Raw genomic sequence first — 25376 nt, forward strand, 5'->3', positions numbered from 1 at the left:
ACATGTCAGTTTTTAAAATTTTATTTTTTAATTTAGTTGTAATTATAGTACATAATTGTAATATTTTCATTTTATTCAGACACAGGAACCTTCAGCATATTTACAACGCTCTTCAGAATGTGTTCAGTCGATTCACTCGAAGATATTTAAACAAGTCACGTGCCAAGAGACTGTAGCTTTACAACCGACGGAAAATACGGCAGTTACTGCGAAAATTTCTCAACTTTTATCTTTTGTAGACTTCGACGAAAATGATCGTGATTTTGCTGACTGTAAGTATTTTTAATTGATTTTTTAGATATTTAAATTAGCTATGAGTGTGTCTATGTCTTACAAGGGCTGTATCACGTGTTGAAATAAATCACGTGTTGAAATTTGCTGAAAGAAGTACATTTTCTTCGACGCGATCGTAAAAAGTCTCAGCTAGAAGATTGGTCAAAAAATAGAGATCTAGTGAATGTGTGTAATTCAGCCAAGCTATGGCTTTCTATTTGGAACGACTTTGGTCGCCCGAGAGATGGCTTAGTAAATGACTTGAGGCTCCGTATGAAACGGAAATTTAACAAGGAACTGAAAAACCATAAGTTAAGGCTGATCCAGAAAATTGTAATCCTATTGCTGGAGACCCCTCGAAAATCTGGAAGTACAGCAAGGCTAACAAAGCCCAGAGTGCTAGTGTGCCTGAAAAAAGTGGGTTGAACATTTTGCAAGGGATTTCAGTGCTCCCAACAAAAACATAGAGGAGTTCTTTGAAGAACAGCTTGACCTTGTTCTTTCAAGTAAGACCAAATCTCTCCTGGTTGTGTTGCCAAGCACTGTTCACTCTTTGATTCCGAAATTAAAGAAAAAATCATCCTTTGGTGTCTATTTCAGATAGACACCGATTCTATTTCAGCAAGACACCTGTAACTTGTAAGTTTTTTAATCGAGGAACATTTAGCACTATTGTTTCAGATCTTCGTGGTGTAGACCCTTTGCAATTTCGTATCGGACAAATAATTACCCTCCTTAAAAAGGCCAAAAAAGACGCTTCTCTGCAGTTCTTATCGCTCTATTACCATCTCATGTACTACTTTCAAGCTCTTTGAGTCTTTTTTGACACAAGATATTGAAGAAAATTGTTCTGCCCCTCCTCGTCAGTTTGGGTACCAGCGAGGCTTAGGCAGAGAGCATGCTCTCTTTCTACTTATAAATGTGCTGAAGGATATTGAAGAAAGAGATGATTTCCTGGTCTTATGTGCACTCGATGTTGCAAGAGCTTTTTACTCGTGTATAGTTTCGCAGGTTTTGCTTGGGGCCCTTTTGAAAGGTACTAATGCTACGGTAATCACTTGTTTAAGATACATGTATAGAAATATGAAGGCTGTAACTAAAGATGGTAGTCAACTACGCCAAGGAGCTTTCACTTCTCCAGTTTTGTTTTGAAACTGTGTTACCACATTGTGGTAACAATGTGGTAACAACTTGTGTTGCTCAGGATAAACTAAACTGTACTTTTATCTTCAAAGGAGTTGATCTCTCATTAGTTACGTTTGCAGATGACCTACTAAACCTTTCCTGCACTTTTCAAGGATGCTGTTCAACCTTTGAGTTTCTCCAAGAAACGTACGAACACATTGGTTTGAGCTTTAGTACCGATAAAACAGTTGTTCTACCCTTCGACTACAAAGGGAATAGAAATTCAGTAAGTCTATCCGGCTCTGAGGTTTCTTTTGCTAGCAGCCTCACTTACCTTTGCCTGTCTATTGGAGCAAACCTGAAAGAAGTTGGGAACCTCGCAATTAAAAATTATGCCAGTAAGATCTGGGCTGCGTATGCCTCCTTAGCTTCAAACGCTTCGTATCTAAGTAAAGTTCACCGTTCTCACTTAAACATTAGCCTAACAGCTCCTCAATTAATTGCCCTTGCTCCTGTTTGGTCTCTCCTTAATTGTGGCAAAAGAAAGCAAGTTTATCTCCTTTACTTTAAATTTGCAAAGTATTTAATGGAACTTCCAACTTGGACAAGTAACTCTTTTCTGCAAAGAAAGCATCATTTGGTAAACCCAGCTGGAGTTATTGAGAGGCGTATTTGTGATTTCACTACCGAATGCCAGAAGTCTTCCCATCTTTGGTCATTTCTGTTTGTCCCTTGTTTGTAGTTATCAAAGTATGTTTTTATTTCAGCCCTCTTTTTTTTTCTTGATTTTTACTCTGTCTTTTTCTGGGCTTTCTGCCCAATTATTAGTGATGGGTTATAAATAAAATGATGATGATGATATCAGTTTAACTTGATATTCCCCGAATGCAATGTCCAGTAGGTATCAATAGACGCTTATTTAGAAATGGTTTCAAGCTTGAAGTAAGCTCAGAAATTACAACTACTACTGCTAATAACTCACCACAGCACCGAGCCGCCAGAGACCAACACAGATACGCACGAACCTCCTCCACAATTTATTCAAAGCCCCCCTCTTTACATCCTCCCAGGAAGTTCCTATTTCCTTTAAATCTTTATTTATGACACTCTTCCACCCCTGACGAGGATGACCTGCTTCCCGTTTAGCCCTAGTAGGTTGACCGAAGAGGACAATCTTCGGCAATCTGTCATCCTTCATCCGCAGAACGTGGCCTAGCCATTTCAACCTTTCTTACATTATAGCCCTAGAAAGTGGGATTGAACTACATTTTTCTTACAGTCTACTATTTGAAATACGCTCAGTTAGCCAGAAGTCAGGAAGTTCAGAAATTACATCATGTTTTGTTTACGAGATTTTACTGGTGGAAGGAATTCCCGATGAGTGACCCGGTTTCTTCCTAATGTGAGTTACGTTCAAGGCGGTTTCATTTTTGACTAAACTTGTTTAAAGCAGTCTCATTTTCTTTTTTTTTTTTTTATTTCAAGATGTCCTCAATAAATTATGTATCCTGAGGTGTTCTAGCTTTAGATCTTAAAAAAATTTCCAAAATAAAAGCAAAGAACGATTAGGTAATAAATATTTCATCAGTGGAAAAGTTGTTTTGGTTTAAGTGAAGGGTATTTTTTTAAAAGGTCAGTGATTTGCTAATAGATGTGGAAAAACCACGAAAAAATATATAGCATGTTGCTCCCAAATTTGCAGTCGGTATCTAAGAAGGATTCCTAGTTTTGCAAGTTACCTAGAAAAATCGCCTGATAATGGTTTAAAACTAAATATGGTGATGGACTACCCCTGATGGTAGCGCTGGCTTTGACTTAACATATTCTCTTAGCGAAAATATTGGTTTTGGGAATACCACTATGAGCGGATTCGCAAAGTAATTCTGTGATAAATGAAATATTATAGCTATTTGGCTACGAAAGTTTCTGGAAATGGGTAAATGGTATTCAAAACAACACTTAAACATCCATTTTTGTTAGTTTCAAGTTGCTTGGTCGTATGTGGCAAAGTAACTCACTTCTTGGAAGAAAATCAATGATACTTCACTAATTTACAAAATTGAATAACAGATCACTAATACTCGGAATAATCCCTAATTTGGTTTTATATCTCCGGTAGCGGTAATCCTAGCTGAGATTTAGAACGTTTTTATTGTTTCAAAATGGTAGTTCCTGTAATACCGCTAAAAGGTAGGTCACAAAACATAGTTGAAAAGGGCTTCGAATTAAAATCAATAGTTAATCATCTGTTGCCCAGATAACCCATTCCTTGTAATAAAACCATCAAAACTACTTAATTTTCAAAACTGCATAATAAATCACCACAACACAGAATAATTATCGAAATCAGTAATGAATAACCGGTGTTAGTAACCCTAGCTGGTGTTTTGTATATTTTACTAGTTGACTTGTTAGTTTTGGGAATACCCCTTATTGACACTTAAAATAAATGTAATATTTGAAAAAAGATTTATGAAAAAGAAATATTATTGTGTAACCGCTTCTTGCAAAGATACCACCAAAGATCACCTAATTTTGAATGTTACCTAAAATTACCTTTAAATTTGGTGACGAATCCTCATTGGTGGTAGCCCTAGCTGGGTCACACTTTTCTTTTACATCTCTGGGACTTTATGTTGGAAAACCCCTATTCACTCATCTAGCTTCTTAGAAGAAAACCTAAAAAAAAAACAATTTTGTGGAGGCTTCTGTGGTGGTACTCCTGAATGTAGAATATGTTATCTCACACCTCTAGGAATTCTATGAAACAAAACACTGATTCGTCCATTTAGCTTTTCTTTAAATTATCTCAAATTTTTCTTAAACTAAGTATTTTTTTTCGCTCAAATGGGGATAAATGCATTTATTCAACAGTAAAAACAAATACAAATGTTTAAGTATTTCGACCCCATATGCAACGATCGTCATTAGCAGATATACTGAAGCATTAAAATTAAAAGTAATATATTTATACACCACAAAATAATTACTTTCGGTTCTTTCACTAGATTTGCCTGAGAGGCATCGATAACAGGGTTCATCCTAAGTCATGTTGGAAATTTTTCCTCTTTAATATTGCCTAAATATAAGTTGAATTTCCATTGAAGTTGGTAAAATCTTCTTCGTCTTCTAATTACAAAAGAAATGCTGTTAAATTTATAGTTCTATACTCGATTGGTCACATCTCCCCACATATACGACGTATTACCTTAAATTAAGTTTTTTTTTCACTGTATATTTGGTTGAAATGTCCAGACTTTTGTGTCTGTTCTCACTGTCTAATAAATGGATTTATCCCCATTTGATTGTTTATTTGTCCGTCGTAAATTTTTCATAGATTTCATTCACGAACGACTGAATATGACAACCTTTGAATAAATTTAAGGATATTTCTATTGTTAAATAGAAAAAAAAATAAAGGTTTCTTCATAACCGAAGTTAAATCAATTTCAAGTAGATCCTGATAGAAAACTTCTTAATATAAAGGAACTGTGTAGTTCAGATGGTCAGATGGCCTACGATGGTCCGACTTCGTCAGCAATGAAAAGCTTCTGCAGCTCACAGAGCAGTCTTGGTTTTCGACTCAAGCAGCCGAGCGAACCTTACGATGGTTCGGGCATCTGCTTCGAATACCACCACATCTACCCGCAAAGATGATCTATGACTTTGACCCTATCAAAGTTGGTTGGAAGCGACCTCGCGGTCGACCGAAGAAACGTTGGTCCGACAGCCTGTCCGAGTTCTTCACGATGGTAAACATCAGACAGGGCGAAGAGCAAATACTCGCCATGGACCGAAGTGGGTGGAGGAGGCAGACGTCACTCTCTACGCCGAGCAGTGCCCGGCAGGAGACTTAAGTCAAGTATGTCAAGTGTAGTTCAGGACTCGAAAATGGGAGTACATGGGGATTATTTTCTTTGTCGTCTATTAGAAGAATAAAATCTTATCTCATGATTTGCCATAAAACATAAACTTTTATTTAAATATTTTTCAATTGTTCAGGATGGTGATAACATAAGGGAGCTAATCCAAAGTGACCGACTGGTGGAGCTGATTGTCTAGTAAGGTAGGGCTGATACTTTCTTTTATCCATTTAACGAATTAACTTTCTTGTCTAGTAAGGTAGGGCTGATACTTTCTTTTATCCATCTAACGAATTACCTTTCGGAATATTTAAGATTGAAAAATACGTTTAAAACATTTGACAATAGTCAAATTTTCTTATTTTGAAGCATATTTAAATCAGTCTCTGTGAACCAATCGAAGAATTGCTATAATTATGGCTCGATGAAGGGATAGATCTGAAACTACGGAATTACACGGTATAGGTATCTTATGCTCACCGTTTGAGTCACAGCTTTAAGCTTGTTTCAAAATGGCATGTTTCATAGGGAAGATAAACCCTAAGACTTTTAGCCCTATGCATTGATGTTTAGATCCTTTTCTGTGATATTTTGCATAAAATTAATATTTTTATAATATTTTAGTATGTTGATATTTTTTTTTATATTTTGCAGTGCGAATTATAGAAAAAATGGACCTGCGGTTTGACGCAATCTCGGAGGACAGAGAAATCTTGTCAGACGAAGAAATAGATGAAATCATAAATGGCTATTGTTTGGTAAGATTTATTTTATAATTAAATAAAAAAACTAGTTTTTTTAAACTGAAAGTAAGGAGCGACATCAAAACTTCAAATGAACAGAAATCCATATATGAAATGGGCTGTCCCCTCCTCAACGCCCCGCTCTTTACGCTAAAGTTTCTAATTGTTTTAAAAAGTAGAATTGTGGCAAAGAGTCAAACTTTAGCGTAAAGAGCGAGGGATTGCGGAGGGGACAACCTATTTCATATACGGAGTAATTTCTGTTCGTTTTAAGCTTTAATGTCGCTCCTTACTTTCAGTTAAAAAAACTAGTTTTTTAATATTTAATTTCTGAATGTTTTTGAATTAATGCATGTTTGATTTTGGCTCTCCGCACATAAATTATTTAGTGAAATTTGCATATTAATTCTTTTTTTTGGCTAAATGGCTTTCTCTTAGTTTTGATCAAACGATTTTGAGAAATAAGGGGTGGGGAAGGAGGCGTAGTTGCCCTCCAATTTTTCCATTACTTAAAAAGGCAACTAGAACTTTTAATGTTTAACGAACGTTTTTATTAGTAAAAAATATACATTACTTAAGAATTAACTTACGTAACAAACTTTTATATTCTTATATTTTTATTATGTATATGAGAGGGATTGTCCCCTCGTTAATACCTCGCTCTTTACACTGAATCTGAAGTTTTGTCCCAATTCTTTAGGAACGACCCCTGAATCAGAAAGGCCGTAGAATGAATAGTTGAAATTACTAAAAATATTCTAGCATAAACAGCGCGGTATATATCTCTTTCTAAATACTTCGCTCTTTATGCTAAAATATTTTTAGAACCCCTCGTATGCTTAATAATCTCTGTTCTTTTTAAGTTTTAATGCTACTCCTTACTTTCAATTGAAGAAACTTTTTCATGTTTATTTTTTCATTGTTTTTTTAATAGTAATGCTAGAAAATCCTGCACCCTTTTCATTGAATTTCTCTTCCCCCATGACATATTCCTCCAAGGAAAGATCCTCCCACATAGCTCCCTCCCCTCAACCACACCTCCAAAACCAAAAAAATCCCCCTGAAAACTTCTGTACATTTCCCAATAACCATTACTGTATAATAACCATTATACATTATTACAAAAACCATTACTGTACTTCGACACTGGTCGAAGTTTGTAACTTGCAGCCCCTTCCCCAGGGACTGTGGGGGAGTAAGTCATCCCCAAAGACATAGTTATTATGGTTTTCGACTATGCGGAACAAAATGGCTATCAAAATTTTGATCCGTTGACTTTGGGAAAAAATGAGCGTGGGAGGGGGCCTAGGTGCCCTCCAATTTTTTTGGTTACTGAAAAAGGGTTCTAGAACTCTTCATTTCCGTTAGAATGAGCCCTCTTGCGATATTCTAGGACCACTGGGTCAATACGATGACCCCTGGGGAAAAAAAAGAAAAAAAAACGCACCCGTGATTTGTCTTCTGGCAAAAAATACGAAATTCCACATTTTTGTTGATAGGGCTTGAAATTTTTGCTAATAGGTTCTCTGATACGCTGAATGCGATGGTGTAATTGTGTTGCGGAGCAACACTACTGCTTTCGTAGTTTTTTTTTTTTTCACCGTGATCAGCGACCTGTAGCTCCGAAGTGGTAAGAGTTAAAAATTTGAGATTTTTCAGAGGGAAGGGAAACGTGAAACAGAGTAAAAAAGTTCCAGAGAAGTTCCTAAAATTTCTAACAGTTTTTCATAAAAAAAAATAAAACCATTTTTTTTCTTAGAAACTCTGCGTTCGATGTTTGGCGTCAAGTTAAGACGACCCTAGCTTCGGAAATAAACTTGTTAGAAATACAGTTATTCTGAACTCATGTAGAACTTTCATTTGTCTCTTCGAGAACCGGAGCACAAAATTCCGTAGCTCTTACAGATTTCCCGGAAATAATTCTGGAAAAGTCCATCTCGTTCCGATTTTTTTTTGGAATTTTCTCAAATTTTCGATTTTGATGTTTCTTATATTTTTATCGAGTAGTGCTGTGAAAAGTATGCAAGAAGAAGTGAAGTGTTCTATATACCAAGTTGCTTCGTTCTCTAAGAAATAATTTCCGAAGTTTCGACGTTCTAGAGGTAACTTCTGTTCTGGACCAGCTAGAATTTTTTTTTTCCAACGCGGTTCGACAGGTCTCGATCTCCTAACAACTGGAGCTTACAATAGTTTTTCCGAAATAAAATTCCTTCTTTGGGTTTTTCTATTTGGAAGTTTTGTCATGCCCTCGGGGCAATTTAAATTTTTTGGTGAATTTGGTTTGTTTTATATTTTCCTAGTTTAGACCATCAAAAGTTAAGCAGAAAACTATAAGACGTTATTTCCGTATCTCTTTCAGATTTCCCGGAAATAGCAACTGTGTCCCGTAGGGCTCAGTTGCACGTGTTGCTCCGCAACTGTGCCCTAAGGAACAGGGCACAGTTGCTGCAACACTTCCCGTTGCACAGGCAACGGAGGTCTTGTTTTCGTTAAGGTTCTATGACTCTTAGGGGGTGTTTCCCCCTATTTTCCAAAATGAGGTAATTTTTCTCAGGCTCGTAACTTTTGATCACAGAGACTAAATTTGATGAAACTTATACATTTAAAATCAGCATAAAAAACTGATTCTTTTGATGTATCTTTAAGCATCAAAATTCCGATTTTTAGAGTTTCGCTTACTATTGAGCCGGGTCGCTCCTAACTACAGTTCGTTACCACGAACTGTTTGATATTGAAACGAATCTCGTTGCGTGGGTTTTTCATTTAATTAAGACTATGGTAATGCAAGGTGGCCCATAAGTAGTCGAAGAGCATGTGGAACGGGTTTGCAGATATAACTTAAGGATTTTGTATTATAATTCTTATATTTATTATATTATTTGTATTTTATTGCCAATGTAATAATTATGCTAGTTAATATAATTGTACAATATCTAAAATCAAATTCAAATACATGCTGTTATCCACTGCTCACCTTTTTTATCATCTACTCCTGTTACTATTGTCACCACGGTATTCACTGATTCACCGTAACTGTATCTGCTGTTACTGTTGCCTATTTTTATCATTTAGTGGGCCAACCTGTACAAACATTACTGCGACTTTATGTGATTGTTGTAGGAAGTTTAATTTAGCGAGGAACACCTCCATATGCAGTTTACGCTAGTAGCGGGTGTCAAATTAAAAATAGGAACGTGGTGGAGAATCGACCAAAAAAAAAAGTTGAAACTTGTGTTACCAAACATCTTAAGAAAGTGTAGTTTTCCTTTGCCAGATTGTTCATTTTTGAATTTTTATGGACGAAGATCATTGTTAAATTTGTCTAGTCAGTTTTACTTATTTGTTTTGTGGCTCAACGTGGTAACACTGATGAAAATATGGTATTGCTTTAAAAACTCTAAGAAAATAGCGATTCTCAGACATGGAGAGGGGCTACCTGTTTTCTTGATCCTACTAGCCTTTTCTCTAATGTTTAATTGTTTTTCCACATTGCTAGAAAAAACTAAAATAAATCTAAACAAATCGCTCTTTTTATTATGGTTTGTCTAGTATTTTGCCCTCATATTGAAATTGTTTACAACTTCTACATAAAAAAACAAACAAATGTAGCTTTTCAAATGTGAATAATTTCTTTCTTTCCTTGTTTTCCTTTGTTTTATAGCGTTTATTGCGCTCTTTAATTTTTATGTTGTTTTCTTGTATGTCTTAGATTTTTAGTTTAATTTTTCATATTTTTCGTTGATACACTCTTTCGGACCAGAGGCCAAATATTCGCGTACATTTTTACCATAATAGTTACAAGTTTTGCACGTTATTTATATAATTCTATTCCATTTTATAAATGGAAAGGTAATGTAGTTTAATAGACTATTTTCGTTGTAATGTCCTTTGTGTAGATTGTATACTAAAAAGTATAGAAGGATTAAGTGTGGAGCTTCACACTCATATTTAGGGTATATTTAGGGTAAAATACTAGACAAATCGTGATAAAAGAGCGATTTGTTCGTTTCAAATTTAATATTACTGTTAAAGATTTCCTTTTAAATAAAATGTCTTTAAGGCCAATTCACACCACCGTGTTAAAATATGTCCGTTGAGATCGTTCTTTTTAGATCCGAGGTAGATGTCCGTGTCAGTGGTAGATCCCTAGAAACGTTTCTGTACAATAAATGAAAGACTGGGTCATAGTTTTTGGACTTCTTGTTTTTTTGGACTGAGTGACATAAAGCCGCAGCGAAATTTTGAATGAGCATTTTATCTATTTCTTACCATTGATTTGAAGCCATTATCCTTAAAAAGTTGTGTCCCTAAAGTTGTTTCCTTGTAGCAGGGGTAGGGTATAAATAACAAAATTCGTCATTCTTAGGTTAAATGCCCGAAAGGGCAAGGGATTTGTGAACTCTTTTAATTTTTGCCTGGGGTGTCCCCCTCCCCATTTATATGTAGTGAAAGATGTTGTATCGTCAAAAACTATTTCTTTTACGTGTTTTGATAATATTTACGAAAACAATTAAACTTGCGAATCTAGAGGCTAATAAAAGAAGCATATTCGCATATTCACCTGTGAGCATGACTAATGAATGGGAGTATGAGTTGTGAGTTGTTGAATTATATAATTTTGTTTAGAAATTGTGAACAAAATCATACAAATTTTTCGATTTCGTAAGGGCAACGGTCGAAAGTACGTCCTACCTACCTCTTACTCCTGCTAACATATCTGGATGGAGTCTACTATAACACCAATCGGATGTGATTATGATGGTGATTGCTTTTAATAGGGACACCAAATAATACAAAACAATTGAAAATAGTAGCGTCAAATATGGGAATCAAACAAGGGACAAAAACAGGAATAAAAAAAAAAAAAAACAGCAAACCTCGTCTTATTTCTCGTAATGTTTTTACTAATAAAAACGTTCGTAAAAAATTAAAAGTTGTAGTTGCCTTTTTAAGTAACCAAAAAATTGGTAACCAAAACCAAAAAAAGTAACCAAAACCAATATTACGAGTGATTAATGTGACGACTTAAAAAGGCCACTACAACTTTTAATTTTATTTATGAACGATTTTACTAGTAAAAAATATACGTAACTTACAAATTAACTTACGTAACGAACTTCTATATTCGTATATTAAGCATAAGCATAATTGTTATTTGAAAAGCCACTACAACTAGCATACTCTGAAACACTTGTTTATACGCGACTGTCTCGGTTATGATAATAATAATTAAATAACTAGAATAATAAACCAAGAAATAATTAAAACATAAAATATTAATTTATTAATAAACTGGAAATAGTTTTGTAAACAAATGAAAAATTTCGTTGAAAAACCCAAATGAAAAACCCATATATGTCGTGAGTACACTATTTCTCTCGATTAAATTACTGATACGCGTACAACAAAAACTTCTGCAAAGTCTCAGAGAGTATGTCAATTATAAATTAATTTATTCACGCTTTAGCAAATGTAAAAAAAAGTAAACCTATATACATTGCTTACTTCACGTCATTGAAGGAAAAAAAGGAAAAAGTTGCAATTGCTTTAAAAGTAGTTCTTTAATATTAGCTATACTGGTGAAACTTATGCTTGATTTATTATACTATTCTTGGGTAATAAATTATAACTGCAAATTTATCTTTTCTACAGACAGCTGATGAAGAAATGGATCATGAAGACTTTGTTCTTTCGATTTTAGAAAGGTCCTCAGAAAAAAAGATTCAAGTAATAATAGATGGCGACTCATGTTTGAAAGACAGTGCCAGTGAGCATATATATCAACTCTCTTCACCAAGTGCTATTGCATATATACGAAATCTTTTCTCATCTGGTACCATTTCGGCGAAAAAGATGACAAATTGGATAACCACTCTCTCTTCACTTTCAAAGTAATTACATTCAATTACATCACTTATTTGATTAATTCTATTCTTCTCTGTGACTCTTCCTTCCTCTAGTGCTACCAGCTAATAGATCTTATTTCAATGGACAGGTCAATTAGTTAATTATTTGCTGTTTATGCGTTTATCCTGTGATAGCGCAGTGGATTGATCTCTCCTTGGCAATGGTTCAATATTAGCTGCCGTTACCTGTCAGAAAACATGTCTGTGCTACCCATTCCTGTAGGAAAGACTCGGCAACTGAAACATCTGTAATTTTTCAACACCCAATGTTTCGTCAATGCCTCGAGAGGATTTTCATCCTTATCCTTTTTATGGGTGGTTAAGCCATACATTGCTAGTTCTAAATTATTGTTCTTTTATTACTAAGCACTAATATTTTATTGAATTTTGTATCGCATTTGTATATTAATATTCCTATCACTCCAGTTTTCTCTTATTTGATAGTTCTGTTGGAACTAGATGGGATGCAGGCCCAGGGGCCGTGCTTTGGGGTCTCCTATTATACAATTGCGTAATCTTCTATATACACGCTAAAACCAAAGTAGTGATTTTAACCAAGACGTTTGGAGGTTGTAGTTGAAGTGTGAAATGTAGCTCAGGAATGGACGAAAAAACAAAAAAACTTCAACGTCCAAACATCTCGCATGCTTTGTTTTTTTATATGTTAGGCCTTCGGCATTTGTCATGTATAAATTATTTTCTTTGATTATTGTAAAATACCAATCGAGGCCAATCCACTCAATTTACAGAAGTTTTCGCTAAAACCAAAAAGCTTTTCCTTACCACTTTTATTTTTTACCGCATCAGAGATTGCATTAGAAGTCTATATTGTATCAGCAAAATTTATATGAATGTAGCCATCCATAGTTTTAACCATAAACCATAATTATAATTGCATAATTATTACCGACTATTGTATAAGGCCGGTTTCTACCGTTCTCACAAAAAAAAAAAATTAGTAACAATTTCACTGACAAATGGTTTTAGCGAGCTGAACAAAAAATGTTACTTTAAACAGTAAACGAAATAAGCCTAAATAAATTGAATTAATTAATTTACGAAATAAAAAAAACACACACAAAATAGGTAAAAAAAATTGAAGAATAAAATAAAATTCGCTCATATCTTGAAGTATTAACTAGATGCGATTTTTGTTTTTACAGTTTTGTGTTTTATTCTATTATCCTTGTTTTGAAGGGTGTAATACTATATCAAGCTTTTGCTTGGAAATGAAGATCCAATTTTCAAAATTTCTTATTTAGTTAATGTATTTTTTTCCTGTGTTTGTTTTTGTCTTGATTTTTTTTTCTCTGATGTAATCTCTTGTTTTGCTCTCTCTAATTTCTGCTTGTGAGTTTCTCTTTTTAGTTTGCGCTTCTGAGATTTCCTTAATTTCTCTTTTTGTTTTCCCTGATTAACCATTTAATGAGCTGCTTTACATTCATGGCTCAAATACGTTCCTATTTTGTTTTAATACAGTGTTGTCGCTAGCAAGCTTCTTATCTTATTTGTATATTGCTTTTTTCTTGAAATGGCTCTCACTCGTGCTTCCTGCCTTCCTTTCTTCTTATCTTTCCTCTTATTTAGTCCTACTATACGCCATATCATAGCTTTGGAACCGCTTCTTGAGTCTTCATCAGTGAAAGAGGAGCTATGGTTAGCCATCTCAAGCTTGGCAGGAAAGTTGTGCAGAATGGAAGAAAAAGCTACAAAAAGTGACGAGATTGAGCGACTCGTACAACGCCTGTCGAAACCTATTCTCAAGACGTGCCGATATGCTGGTGCAAATGATGAGGTACAATCTATGGTTCTATATTTTTAGTGTTATACCTTAGAATACCCAGGCCAGGATTTACGCATAGGCCCACTAGGCTCGGGCCCAGGGGTGCACAATGCCGAGGGACGAAAAAAAGAAACACTGGGTAATTTTTTTTATAAAAAATGGACTGATGTGATTTATAGTCGAAGTGCAATGTGTGCTTCGCTGCTGTGCTGCCTATTCGCAGTAAAGTGATTTTAAAATAATGCAGGAATTCCTTAGCCGCTTATAAACTGTCAGATGTCTCCCAAGAATGGCATCTGAGAGCTCGGTATCATCTCTCTTTCTTGCATTACCCCGTAGCTCATCACCCGTCAGTTGTCTTCTGTTCAGGGCTTCCACTATCCCCGAATTTTTGGGGATTTCCCCGTAAATCTCCGTGTCTCCAAAAAAAATTGCTTGGGCCTAGGGGTGCCAAAGATCTAAATCCTGCCCTGAAAGTACTCTTTCGGATGATTAACTAATACCATGGTGTTCCTTTGCTAAGACTTATTTCAGCTATAGTAGAAACTTAGATTTCGTACATATTATGAAGAAATGAATTTGTCCAAGAACAAATATTTCTTTTTTTTGACGAATTTTTAGTTGGCAAAGACAATTGCATACTTATGAAGTAGTTTCGTATCTAATACGGATGTGTTTCAATCAAGATTTAAATAGAATCATATTATTGCTTGATATAATTAGATGTTGCTTCTAAATTTTTTTATGGCACTTGGTATCTACCAAGTGACATATAGCGATCGCAAATTCTGTCGGTCAGTCTGTCGGTCTGTCTGTCCCAGTTTTGCTACTTTAGGCACTTCCAGGTAAGCTAGGACAATGAAATTTGACAGGCGTATCAGGAACAAGATCAGATTAAATTAGAAATTGTCGTTTCCCTGATTCGACCATCTGGGGAGGATGTGGGGGGTGGTTAAATCAAAAATTAGAAAAAAAGAGGTATTTTTAACTTACGAACAGGTGACCGGATCTTAATCAAATTTGACGTTTGGAAGGATATCTTGTCTCGGAGCTCTTATTTCAAACCCGCACCGGATCAGGTGGCATTGGGGGGATTTGGGGTGGGGAAACTTAAAATCTTGGAAAACGCTTAGAGTGGAGGGATCGAGATGGAACTTGGTGGTAAAAATAAGCACAAGTCCAAGATAAATCATTGATAAATCGGATAAATCGGCTCTCTTTGGGGGAGTTTTTTTTTTGGGGGGGGGGGGGGTTAATTCTGAAAAATTAGAAAAAACGAGATATTTTTAACTTATGAAGAAGTGATCGGATCTTATTGAAATTCAATGTTTCAAAGGATATCGTGTCTCAGAGCTCTTATTTTAAATCCCGACCGGATCCGGTAACATAGGGGGGGGTTGGGGTTGGAGGGGCTAAAATCTTGGAAAACGCTTAGAGAGGAGGGATCGGGATGAAACTTGATGGGAAAAATAATCACAAGTCCTAGATACGTGATTGACATAACCGAAACAGATCCGCTCTCTACGGGGGAGTTGGGGGGGTTAATTCTGAGAAATTGGAAAAATGAGGTCTTTTTAATTTACGAAGGAGTGATCGGATCTTAATGGAATTTGATATTTAGAAGGATACCGCGTCTCAGAGCTCTCATTTTAAATCCCGACTGGATCTGGTGACATTGGGGAAAATTCCCCAAATCTTTCCGGAAAAAAAACCGGAACAGATCTGCTCTATTTGGGAGAGTTGGGGGGAGGCGGAAGGGTTAATTCTAAAAAAATGAGGTGTTTTTAACTTACGAAGAAGTGATTGGATCTTAGTGAAATTTCATATTTAGAAGGACCTCGCAACTCAGATCTCTTGTATTAAATCCCGACCGGATTCAGTGTCATTGAAGCGGGGGAGGGGGAATCTTGGAAAACACTTAAAGCGGAGAGACCAGGATGAAAGTTGGTTGTAAGAATAAGCACAAGTCCAAGATAAGTAACTGACATATCCGGAACGGATCCGCTATCTTTGGTGGAGTTGGGGTGGGGGGGAGTAATTCGTAAAATTAGAAAAAATGAAGTATTTGTAACTTTTGAACGGGTGATTAGATCTTAATGAAATTTGATATTTAGATGGATCTTGTGATTTAAATCTCTCATTTTAAATCCCGACCAGATCCAGTGTCGGTCTGTCTGTCTCGGTTTTGCTACTTTAGGCACTTCCAGGTGAGCTAGGTCGATGAAATTTGACAGGCGTATCAGGAAATATACCAGATTAAATTAGAAATTGTCGTTTTCCCGATTCGACCATCTGGGAGGAAGTGGGGGGATGGTTAAATCGGGAAAATTAGAAAAAAGGAGGTATTTTTAACTTACGAACGGGTGATCAGATCTTAATGAAATCCCAACCGGATCAGGTGACGTTGGGGGGGGGGACCTAAAATCTTAGAAAACGCTTAGAGTGAAGGGATCGGTATGAAACTTGGCGAGAAAAATAATCGCAAGTCCAAGATACGTGATTGACATAACCAGAACAGATCCGTTCTCTTTGGGGGAGAGGGGGGGGGGGGTTAATTCTGAAAAATTAGAAAAAATGAGGTATTTTTAACTTACGAAGGAGTGATCAGATCTTAATGAAATCTGATGTTTGAAAGGGTATTGTGTCTCAGAGCTATTATTTTAAATCCCGACTGGATCTGGTGACATTGGGGGGGGGGGAGTTGGGGGGGACCTAAAATATTGGAAAACGCTTAGAGTGGAGGGGTCTGGATGAAACTTGGCGGGAAAAATAATCACAAGTTCTAGATATGTGATTGAAATAACCGGAACGGATCTGCTCTCTTTGGGGGAGTTGGGGGGGGGAAGGGTTAATTCTAAAAAAATAAAAAATGAGGTATTTTGACTTACGAAGAAGTGATCGGATCTTAATGAAATTTCATATTTAGAAGGACCTCGTAACTCAGATCTCTTATTTTAAATCCTGACCGGATCCAGTTTCATTGCGGGGGGAAGGCAGAAATCTTGGAAAACGCCAAAAGCGGAGAGATCAGGATGAAACTTGGTGGGAAGAATAACCAAAAGTCCAAGATAAGTGACTGACATAACCAGACCGGATCTACTCTCTTTGGTAAAGTTTGGGGGCGGGAGGAGGAATTTGGAAAAAATAGAAAAAAATAAGGTATTTGTAACTTACGAACTGTGATTTAAAACTCTAATCTCAAATCACGACCAGATCCAGTGACATTGGGGGGAGTTTGAGGGGGAAACCGGAAATCTTAGACACCGGAAATCTTGGAAAACGCTTAGAGTGATGAGATCGGGATGAAACTTGATAGGAAAAATAAGCACAGGTTATAGATACGTGATTGTCATAATAGGAACATATCCGTTCTCTTTGGGGGAGCTGGGGGTTGTTAATTTGGAAAACTGGAAAAATTGAGGTATTTTTAACTTAAGCACGGGTGACCGGATCTTAATGAAGTTTGATATTTAAAAGGAACTCATGTCTCAGAACTCTTATTTCAAATCCCGATTAGATCTGTTGAGATTGGTGGGAGTTGGATGGGGGAAACTGGAAATCTCGGAAAACGCTTATAAATGTCCTAGATCCGTGATTGACGTAACCAGACTGGATCCGCTCTCTTTGGGGGAGTTAAGGGGTGGGATTCAGTGCTTTGGTAAGTTTGGTGCTTCTGGACGTGCTCCGGGAGCTGCACAAATTGACTTGATAAAGTCGTTTTCCCCTATTCGACCATCTGGGGGGCTGAAGGGAGAGGAAAAATTAGAAAAATTGAGGTATTTTTAACCTACGAGTAGGTGATCGTTTTTTAACCTAAGAATTTTGATATTTAGACGGACCTCTTGACTTTAAATCCCGACGGGCATTAAATCTCTGATTTTCCTTTTAAAACAATCTTTTGATTCTTAGAATTTTGCTAGAGCTCATACCATATGAGCTCTTGGCTGTTCCAACCTCGTCACAAGTGCCATATGAGCTCTTGTTATTTGAAATTAATCCAATTCCCTAGGAATCAGTCATTATGAACGATAATTAATTATCGGTTATTGTTTTAGCTCCAGACAAGAGATAACAGAAACGGCATGTAGTTCGTATTACTGTAAGTACAAAATGGAATGCTGTGCTGGCCCCTATTATGTATTGTAGTAATTTAATGGGTTCAGTTTGTCGTTAATTGTCATTTTAAGCCGGAAGTAATAATGAATAACTACAATCAATTCCAGAATATATCCATAATCACAATCCGACCGTGAATATCGATTTTTACAGACAATTAAATTTATAAAAAAAGTTTTCTTAACTGAAAGTAAGGAGCAACATTAAAAACTTAAAACGAACAGAAATTACTCCGTATATGAAAGGGGCTTTTCATTAATTTCTTTTTTGGCTAAACGGCTTTCTCAAAGTTTTTATCGGTCAATTTTGAGAAAAAAGGAGCGGGGAAGGAAGCCTGGTTTCCCTCCGATTGTTTGGTTACTTAAAAAGACAACTAGAACTTTTAATTTTTTACGAAAGTTTTTATTAGTAAAAATATACGCAACTTACCAATTAACTTGCGTAACGAACTTCTATATTCGTATGTTTTTACTACGTATATGAGGGGGTTTGCCCCCTCCTTAATACTTCACTCTTTACAGTAAAGCTTAAATTTTGTCCCAATTCCTTAAGAATGAACCCTGAATCACAAAGACCGTAGAATAAATAGTTGAAATTACTAAAAGCACTTTAGCGTAAAGAGCGAGGTATTAGGAGGAGGTGTACCTCATATAATTAACTATTTCTGTTCGCTTTAAATTTTAATACTGCTCTTTACTTTAAGTTATGAAAACTTTTTCATACTTGTTTCTTCATTTTTTGTTTTCAATGCTAGAAAATCCTGCGCCACCTTCATAGAAATTCTCATCCCTATGACAAATTCCTACATGGAAAGTTCCCCACATAACCTCCTCCCCTCAACTCCTCCCCCAACCAAAAAATCCCCCTGACAACGTCTGCACACTTCCCAATAACCATTACTACATGTATACACTCGTCAAAGTTTGTAACTTGCAGCCTTTCCCACAGGGACTCTGGGGGATTAAGTCGTCCTCAAAGACATAAGAGTTCAATGTATATTGTACAATTAAAATAATAAAGTAAAAATTATAACAAAAAGTGTAATTTATTACATAAATTCCATTTACATTATATAACTTTGTTATTTATTTATCAATTTATTGTATAAAATATAGTAAATTATATTATACGTAAATTTTTATGCATTCATATGAAACGTACAACTTACAATATCTTCTTCTTTTGAAATAGGTCGTTCTGGCATTACGGTCCCTTGCTAATGCTGGTCATTGTATTGCTTCCTCTTCTGTATTTGAGACTTGTCTTCATGACTCTGCTAATGATCTATTTTTACGCTCTTTCTCACTCGAATCCCTAAGGTAAGATCACTTCCTTTTTAAGGTAGTAGGTGCTGTCATAAACGCTAAAATATGTCGCGAATTGTAACTTATATCATTTATTGTCATCCCTATCTTTCTTTCTGTTTCAATCCTCTCTTTCTGTCACATTCTTCTCTTTCTCTCAATCCTTTTTAACCCCTCTTTCAATCCTTTTTCTCAGTTCCCCCCTCTCCCTCTTCCTTCTATGTATTTTTGATTGCGAAAACAGACAAGTTCAAAACACCAGACCGGAGACACGCTTAGACAGTGGCGCTCGAAGAAAGTGCCTTTGTGCACTTATCTACCGATAATAATCTTAGCAATTTTTATTTTATTTATTTAAACCGATTGTATAAGTTTTGCCTTTATTAAAGTCTAATTCTTGAGTGTTTGTTGTGAATGGGGTACCTTAAAAGGTTGTCTGATATTAACCGTTCTTTCGCGAGCTAGCCAAATGAAGATTAGACGCATTTTCCCCATGAAAAGAACAAAAAACGCTTTGTTCCGACCTACCTGCACGGAAAGGGCGGAGAAATGTCTCTTAGATGATTCTGAAAGTTTTTTTTTGGGAAAACTGAAAGATTATGGCTTTAAGATGATTGTTTTTTTGCATAATCGACTCCTTTTTCCCGGAAAGGCCTCCACTTTCCATCTTGATTATTCTGTTTACATCTATGGCTTATATGCTTATTCACAAATGAGCGTAGCCTACTTTTTAGTAGACTCTACTGTTCAGTTCGATCGCCTTTCCCCTGTTGATTTTCTTTTACAATTAAATAAAAAAAAACAAGTTTTTTTTACCTGAAAGTAAGGGACAACATTCAAACTTAAAACGAATAGATTTTTTTTTCGTAATTAAAAGGGGCTGTCCCAACCTCAACGCCTCGCTTTTCACGCTGAAGTTTTACTCTTTGTCACAACTCTACTTTTCAAAACAATAAAAACTATAGCGTAAAGAGCGAGGCGTTGAGGAGGGGACAGCCCCTTTCATATACGGAACAATTTCTGTTCGTTTTAAGTTTTAATTTCGCTCCTTACTTTCAGTTAAATTTTTTTTTTTTTTAATTTAATTTCTGAACGTTTTTCAGCTAATGCAGGTTCAAATTTGGCTCACTCCACCTGAAGAATTAAAACAATTTTTGCATATTAATTTTGTCAGATTTATTCCGCTCCCCTCCTCATTATTTTACTCTTTACGCTAAAGCTGTTAGTGCTTTTAAAAAAGCTTCCTATTCTAATTAAACGGCCCCCGCGTTTCAGTAGACGCTCTTAAAAATTTAGAGAAACAGTAAAAATTTAGTGTAAAGACCAAGGTATTGAGGAGTTGGCAACCCTTCATATATGGAATAATTTCTGTTCGTTTCTAACATAATGCCTGTAAATCTGGCTCACCCTCTATGAAATACACCTCTCACCTCATGGAAAACTTCTCTGTGGAAATTGCATCCAGCGTATGGTATACCCCCCCCCTCCGTCAAATCCCTTCCAGACAATTCCAACCTCGCTGATAATCGCTCCTCCCTGTAAAATTGCTTGCGGACGAAGCAGCCGAAAAAATTCTCCTCAGCATTCTTTCATTTGAATGAGACTTTAATCTCTAATTGGTTTTTCAATCACTCCTGGAATGCCCCCTTCCGTGGAAATTGTTTCCCAGAAATCAAAATACGCGGAATAAGTCCCCTGAAAAATTCTCCTGGAACATCTCCATATGAAAAATTTGACAAAGAAAATGTAAGACAATAAAAAAGAATTTGTAACATTTCTCCTGCAATATTCACTTGTAACATTTGTAACAAAGTTGTAACATTTCTCCTGCAATATTCACTTTTAGAAATTTCCCTCCCCAAGGAAGATTATCCCTATAAAAATCCAGCCCAAGCACACACACCCCCCTCCAAAAAATGTCTGTATACTTCCCAATTGCAAATACTATACGTAAACAACGAGCGAATTTCATAACTTACAGGTCTCTCTCCACGGACTGTAGGGGGTCATTTTAAACCTAAAGACATAATTATTTGATCTTTAAACTATACTGAACAAAATGGCTATCTCAAAATTTTGATCGGATAATTTTTTGGGAAAAAAGGTTGATGGAGGGGGCCCAGTTGCCCTCCAATCTTGTTGGTCACTTAAAAAGGGCACTAGAACTTTCGAATGTACCCTTTTCCGATCTTCTAGAACCATTATTTTGATACAATCACCCCTAGAAAAAAAAATAATTAGACGTCCATGATCTGTCTTCTGGGAAAAATAGCAAATTCCATGTTTTTGCAGATATGAGCTTCAAACTCCTACAGCAGGGCTCTTTGGTAAGCTGAATGTGATTTTCATTAAAATTCCTTTAATTATAGAGGATATTTCCCCCCTATTTCAAAAATTGGCCAAATTTTCTCAGGCTCGTAACTTTTGATGGGTAACACTAAACTTGATGAATCTTCTATATTTTGAATCAACATAGTAAGCTGATTCTCTTCATGTATCTATTGATATTAAAAATCCGTTTTTTAGAGTTTCGGTTACAATTGAGCTGAGTCGCTCCTTACTTACAGTTCGTTACCACGAATTGTTTGATTATAGTAATATCTTTTTTACCATCGAAAAATTCATTGATGACTAGGACTCTGCCTGACAAAAGAAAGGCTAAGCTGGTTTTCACAATTTCTCGTCTTTCTTTAATGTTGCCCTAACTTCTAGGGAATAATAAAGCCTTTCAATCGTTGAGTTTTTGGTATTTTGATATTCGAATGCGAAATGTGTGCTAAAAGCGATTAAACGCTAAATTCTTTTCTAACCCGGATTTTTAAAGGGAATCCTCAGTAATAGAAAGAATCAACTCTGTAAAAAAAAGTATTCAGAATCCTAGAGCTGAGTGACGAAATTAATTCCTATACTTTCGGTCATAGTTGTCAAAGCCAGTAAATAATGGTAAGACCAAACCAACTTGCTACTCAAAGGCCACAAGTTTGGTAAGTGCTGATAAAAACAAGTAAACATCCCCCCCTCCACCCGTTGATACTTTTATTAATCCATAAGCTGTATACAAAAGCTTGCTGATTTTGCTGCTCGCATTATTTTATGCACCTGTTCCTCGTCAGCATTTGGTTCAAAATGTCAAATAATACCAATTTGAAAAACCACAAAAATTTTTATGTAGCGCAGAGCTACCGTGTACGAGATAGAAATACAATTGTAAAAAAAGAAAAAAAAACTACGGACATTTTGCCTGCCGCAACAGACAATGGAACCTAAATCCATGCATGAGTGGATAGGGGGCTGGAACGAAGTTGTCAGGGTAAAAATATTATTTTTGGGAAGAGTGTTGGGTAGGGAATGAAATAGTGCTATTTCTTATTGTAGGTAGTTCAAAAAAAACTTGCACCAAGACTACCACAATTTTCGTCTAACCATTTAGGATTTATATTTAAATCTTTTGGGATTTTTTTTTCAATGCTTCTTTTATAGTCTTTCTATGGTGCTACGTTATCACCGCTTATAAAGTGTGTTCCAAGATATTTAAAAATCTTTTATTTGTAAGGCTGGCTTCATGTGCTACTCCTCGGACTGATGCCTTTTCAATATATAAAAATCAGTCCGAGCCAGCTGAGGTCAGAGCTTCGGCGTTTCATGCTGTTATGGCCTGTCCAAGTGTACAAATTATTCAAGAAATTATTCGTCTCTTGGAATCTGAGGATTCAAACCAGGGTGAGCTAATTTTTCTTATACATCAGGTAGTGTGACCCAGTAAAACGAAGATGAAAAAGAAACTGTCAGACAGGAAATTGACAAAAAATAACTCGAGTTTCAGAATCAATCATTGGGCTTAAGAAGATTAAGAAAATATTATTACATCGAATGAAAACTCAAAGCCTTTTTTTTATTGCCTCACAGGAGGGTTTGATTAAAGATTGGAAGCAAATATTTATTCCAAATCAAATCCAAAGGCCTATGATTTTTTCTCATTGATTCAGGGATGCCGATTGGTTAGGAGGAGACTATGGTCGTCCAAAATTCATTCCCCCCACATTCTATTGAATTGGTACTTTTGCATTTATTGTCTCTAAAGCCCAGTTTATACGGGTGGTTTAGCCTGACATTGATGTCCAGTCTCCCTTGCTATTTACCAATCATAATGTAATCCAGATTGGTAAAAAATGATGTCTAAACTTTTACTCATAGCAAAGCGTGTTGGAGAATATAACTTAAGTTGGTCTCTTTCTTCAAGTTAAATAAAGAAGCAAATTTTTCCACTAAGAGTAAAGAGCAACATTAAAACTTAAAACGAAAAACAACTATTCCATATATGAGGGGAATTTGTCGAATATTTTTAAATTTAAAACTTCGATCGTGTTCTTTCCAGGGAGGAATTATCCGTGGAGGACAAATTTTCTGGGGTCTGGGGAAATTTTTTTCGGGAGGGGGAATCTTTCGGACCTTGAACACAATAGGGCTTAATCGATGGCGGAGAGTGTTGAAAACAATTTTGTTTGGTGAAACTGAACAAAGGTTGATGCAAAACTGTACGTTGCCAAAGCAACAAAATTTTTTATGCTGCATAGTCAGAATTAAAATTTTTTTTTTTTATTGAATCTCCTTTGTTTTGAGACCGTAGCAAAGCTCAGCGGATAAGCTAGTTTTAAAGAAAAAAATGATTAAATGAAATTGATTAGCGCAAATAAATGAAATGCTACAGAAAAAAGTCAATAATGATAAAAAGAAATGGCAGATATTTTAAACTGTTGTTCACGGTCCCTCGTCAGTTTCGAAAATAGAACGGAAGAAAAGAGCAAACACAAAAGACAAAAGCTGTCTTCTAAACGACAAACTGGAAAGAAGACTAAAAAACAAGAAAATTAGTTTAAGGAATAAAGTGGAACACAATTTTCAGTTGTATACAGCTTCAGTTATAAAGCTAAATAATGGTACATTTTTACTCTTTATATATTAGTTCGTCGGTTTCTTAGTCTATGTTTTCTTTTTCAGCTCGCCGGTTTTCAGTCTTTGCTTTTTTCTTCTTCCTTCCCGTGGATTTTTTAGGTCTGATGACGAAATTTGAACAACTTTACAGACTATATGTTTTTTTGTTCACTTTTTGTGGCTTACTCTGATAAATTTGTACTTAAAATTGTGAAAATTTCCTTATCTTTTTCTTCTCATCATGATATGTTAATTCGATTTCAAGAATCACAATGCTGTAATAAGCGAAAAACCAAAATCTGTTTTTTTTTTTTTCCCTTTTCCCATTAGACAGTTGTAGAGTAATAGGACCATAGTCTGCATCTTCAAACGAGATTGTTTATATTAAGCCTTTTTGAAGTCTAACTAAAGTCAATTACTTTTTATCATTTACCTTATAGACAGTAAATAAATAAAAATATAAAGACAAAATTAGATAAACAGGAATTTGAAAGCCAAATAGACAAGATAAAAAGATAAAATAAAAAGACAAAAAGGAGACAAGACAAAGAGGCAATAATTCTTCTTGAAGTCTGACCGAATCTGGCTGAATTGAAGCCAAAGCTATTTCATCTGGATTTTAAACATTTTACGCTTTCTGCCATTGCAGTTATTAAAAATTTAATACTTTAATGGGTATTTGCCAATTAAATTAAACTTAGAGGAGGTATGTCGTGATTCAAAAACAGGCTCCTAAATATAACAGCACTGGTAAGAACAACTAATCATGAGTAAAAAATCGTAAATAATAGAAGAATTCGGATCGTGATACTACTATCCGCCAAGATCTATTGGGAAATTCACTGTTTTAAAGTAATATTATCGTTTTTGTCAATTCGAAGTAGATTTTATTTAGAATCTAATTTGAATTTGTCCATACCAAAATTGATGTGTAAATTAGACAATTTGAGTATTTACAATACAGGGGCGGATCTAGAGCTTTTTTTTTGGGGGGGGGGCAATATGACAAGGAAATCAATAAAAAAAATATTGGGGAGGGGCCAACATGACAAGGACGCCAATAATTGATCAAATTGACAAATCTATTTAAAACAAAAGATTATAAAACAGAAAAAAAAGAAATGAGAGCACCAGAAAAAATCTTGGGGGGTATCCCCCCGGCTCCCTTGGATCCGCCAGTGGTACAATATTAACCGAGTTCAGATCAGTGGAATCTCCTGGGTATAGTTCTAGGCTAGCTTATGAATAATAACGCTTACTCTAATCACATAGGAAATAGGCTATAAGAACTAGAAAAATTTCCACTTTGTCGAAAACAGCCAAAATACCAA

The 25376-nt window shown here is 35.7% G+C and overlaps 1 protein-coding gene across 1 annotated transcript in view; it reads left to right on the plus strand.

Annotated features, from left to right (window-relative positions):
• Positions 1-25376, plus strand: part of LOC136031509 (uncharacterized) — a 305780-nt gene that overhangs the window by 48005 nt on the left and 232399 nt on the right. The window contains exons 7-12 of the mRNA XM_065711175.1: positions 80-272; positions 5916-6019; positions 11657-11895; positions 13498-13705; positions 19001-19128; positions 22667-22833. Coding sequence (XP_065567247.1) covers positions 80-272; positions 5916-6019; positions 11657-11895; positions 13498-13705; positions 19001-19128; positions 22667-22833 — 1039 coding nt within the window. The remainder of the gene's footprint in view (positions 1-79; positions 273-5915; positions 6020-11656; positions 11896-13497; positions 13706-19000; positions 19129-22666; positions 22834-25376) is intronic.

Source organism: Artemia franciscana, chromosome 9 (assembly GCF_032884065.1).
Source record: "Artemia franciscana chromosome 9, ASM3288406v1, whole genome shotgun sequence".
NCBI lineage: Eukaryota > Metazoa > Arthropoda > Branchiopoda > Anostraca > Artemiidae > Artemia > Artemia franciscana.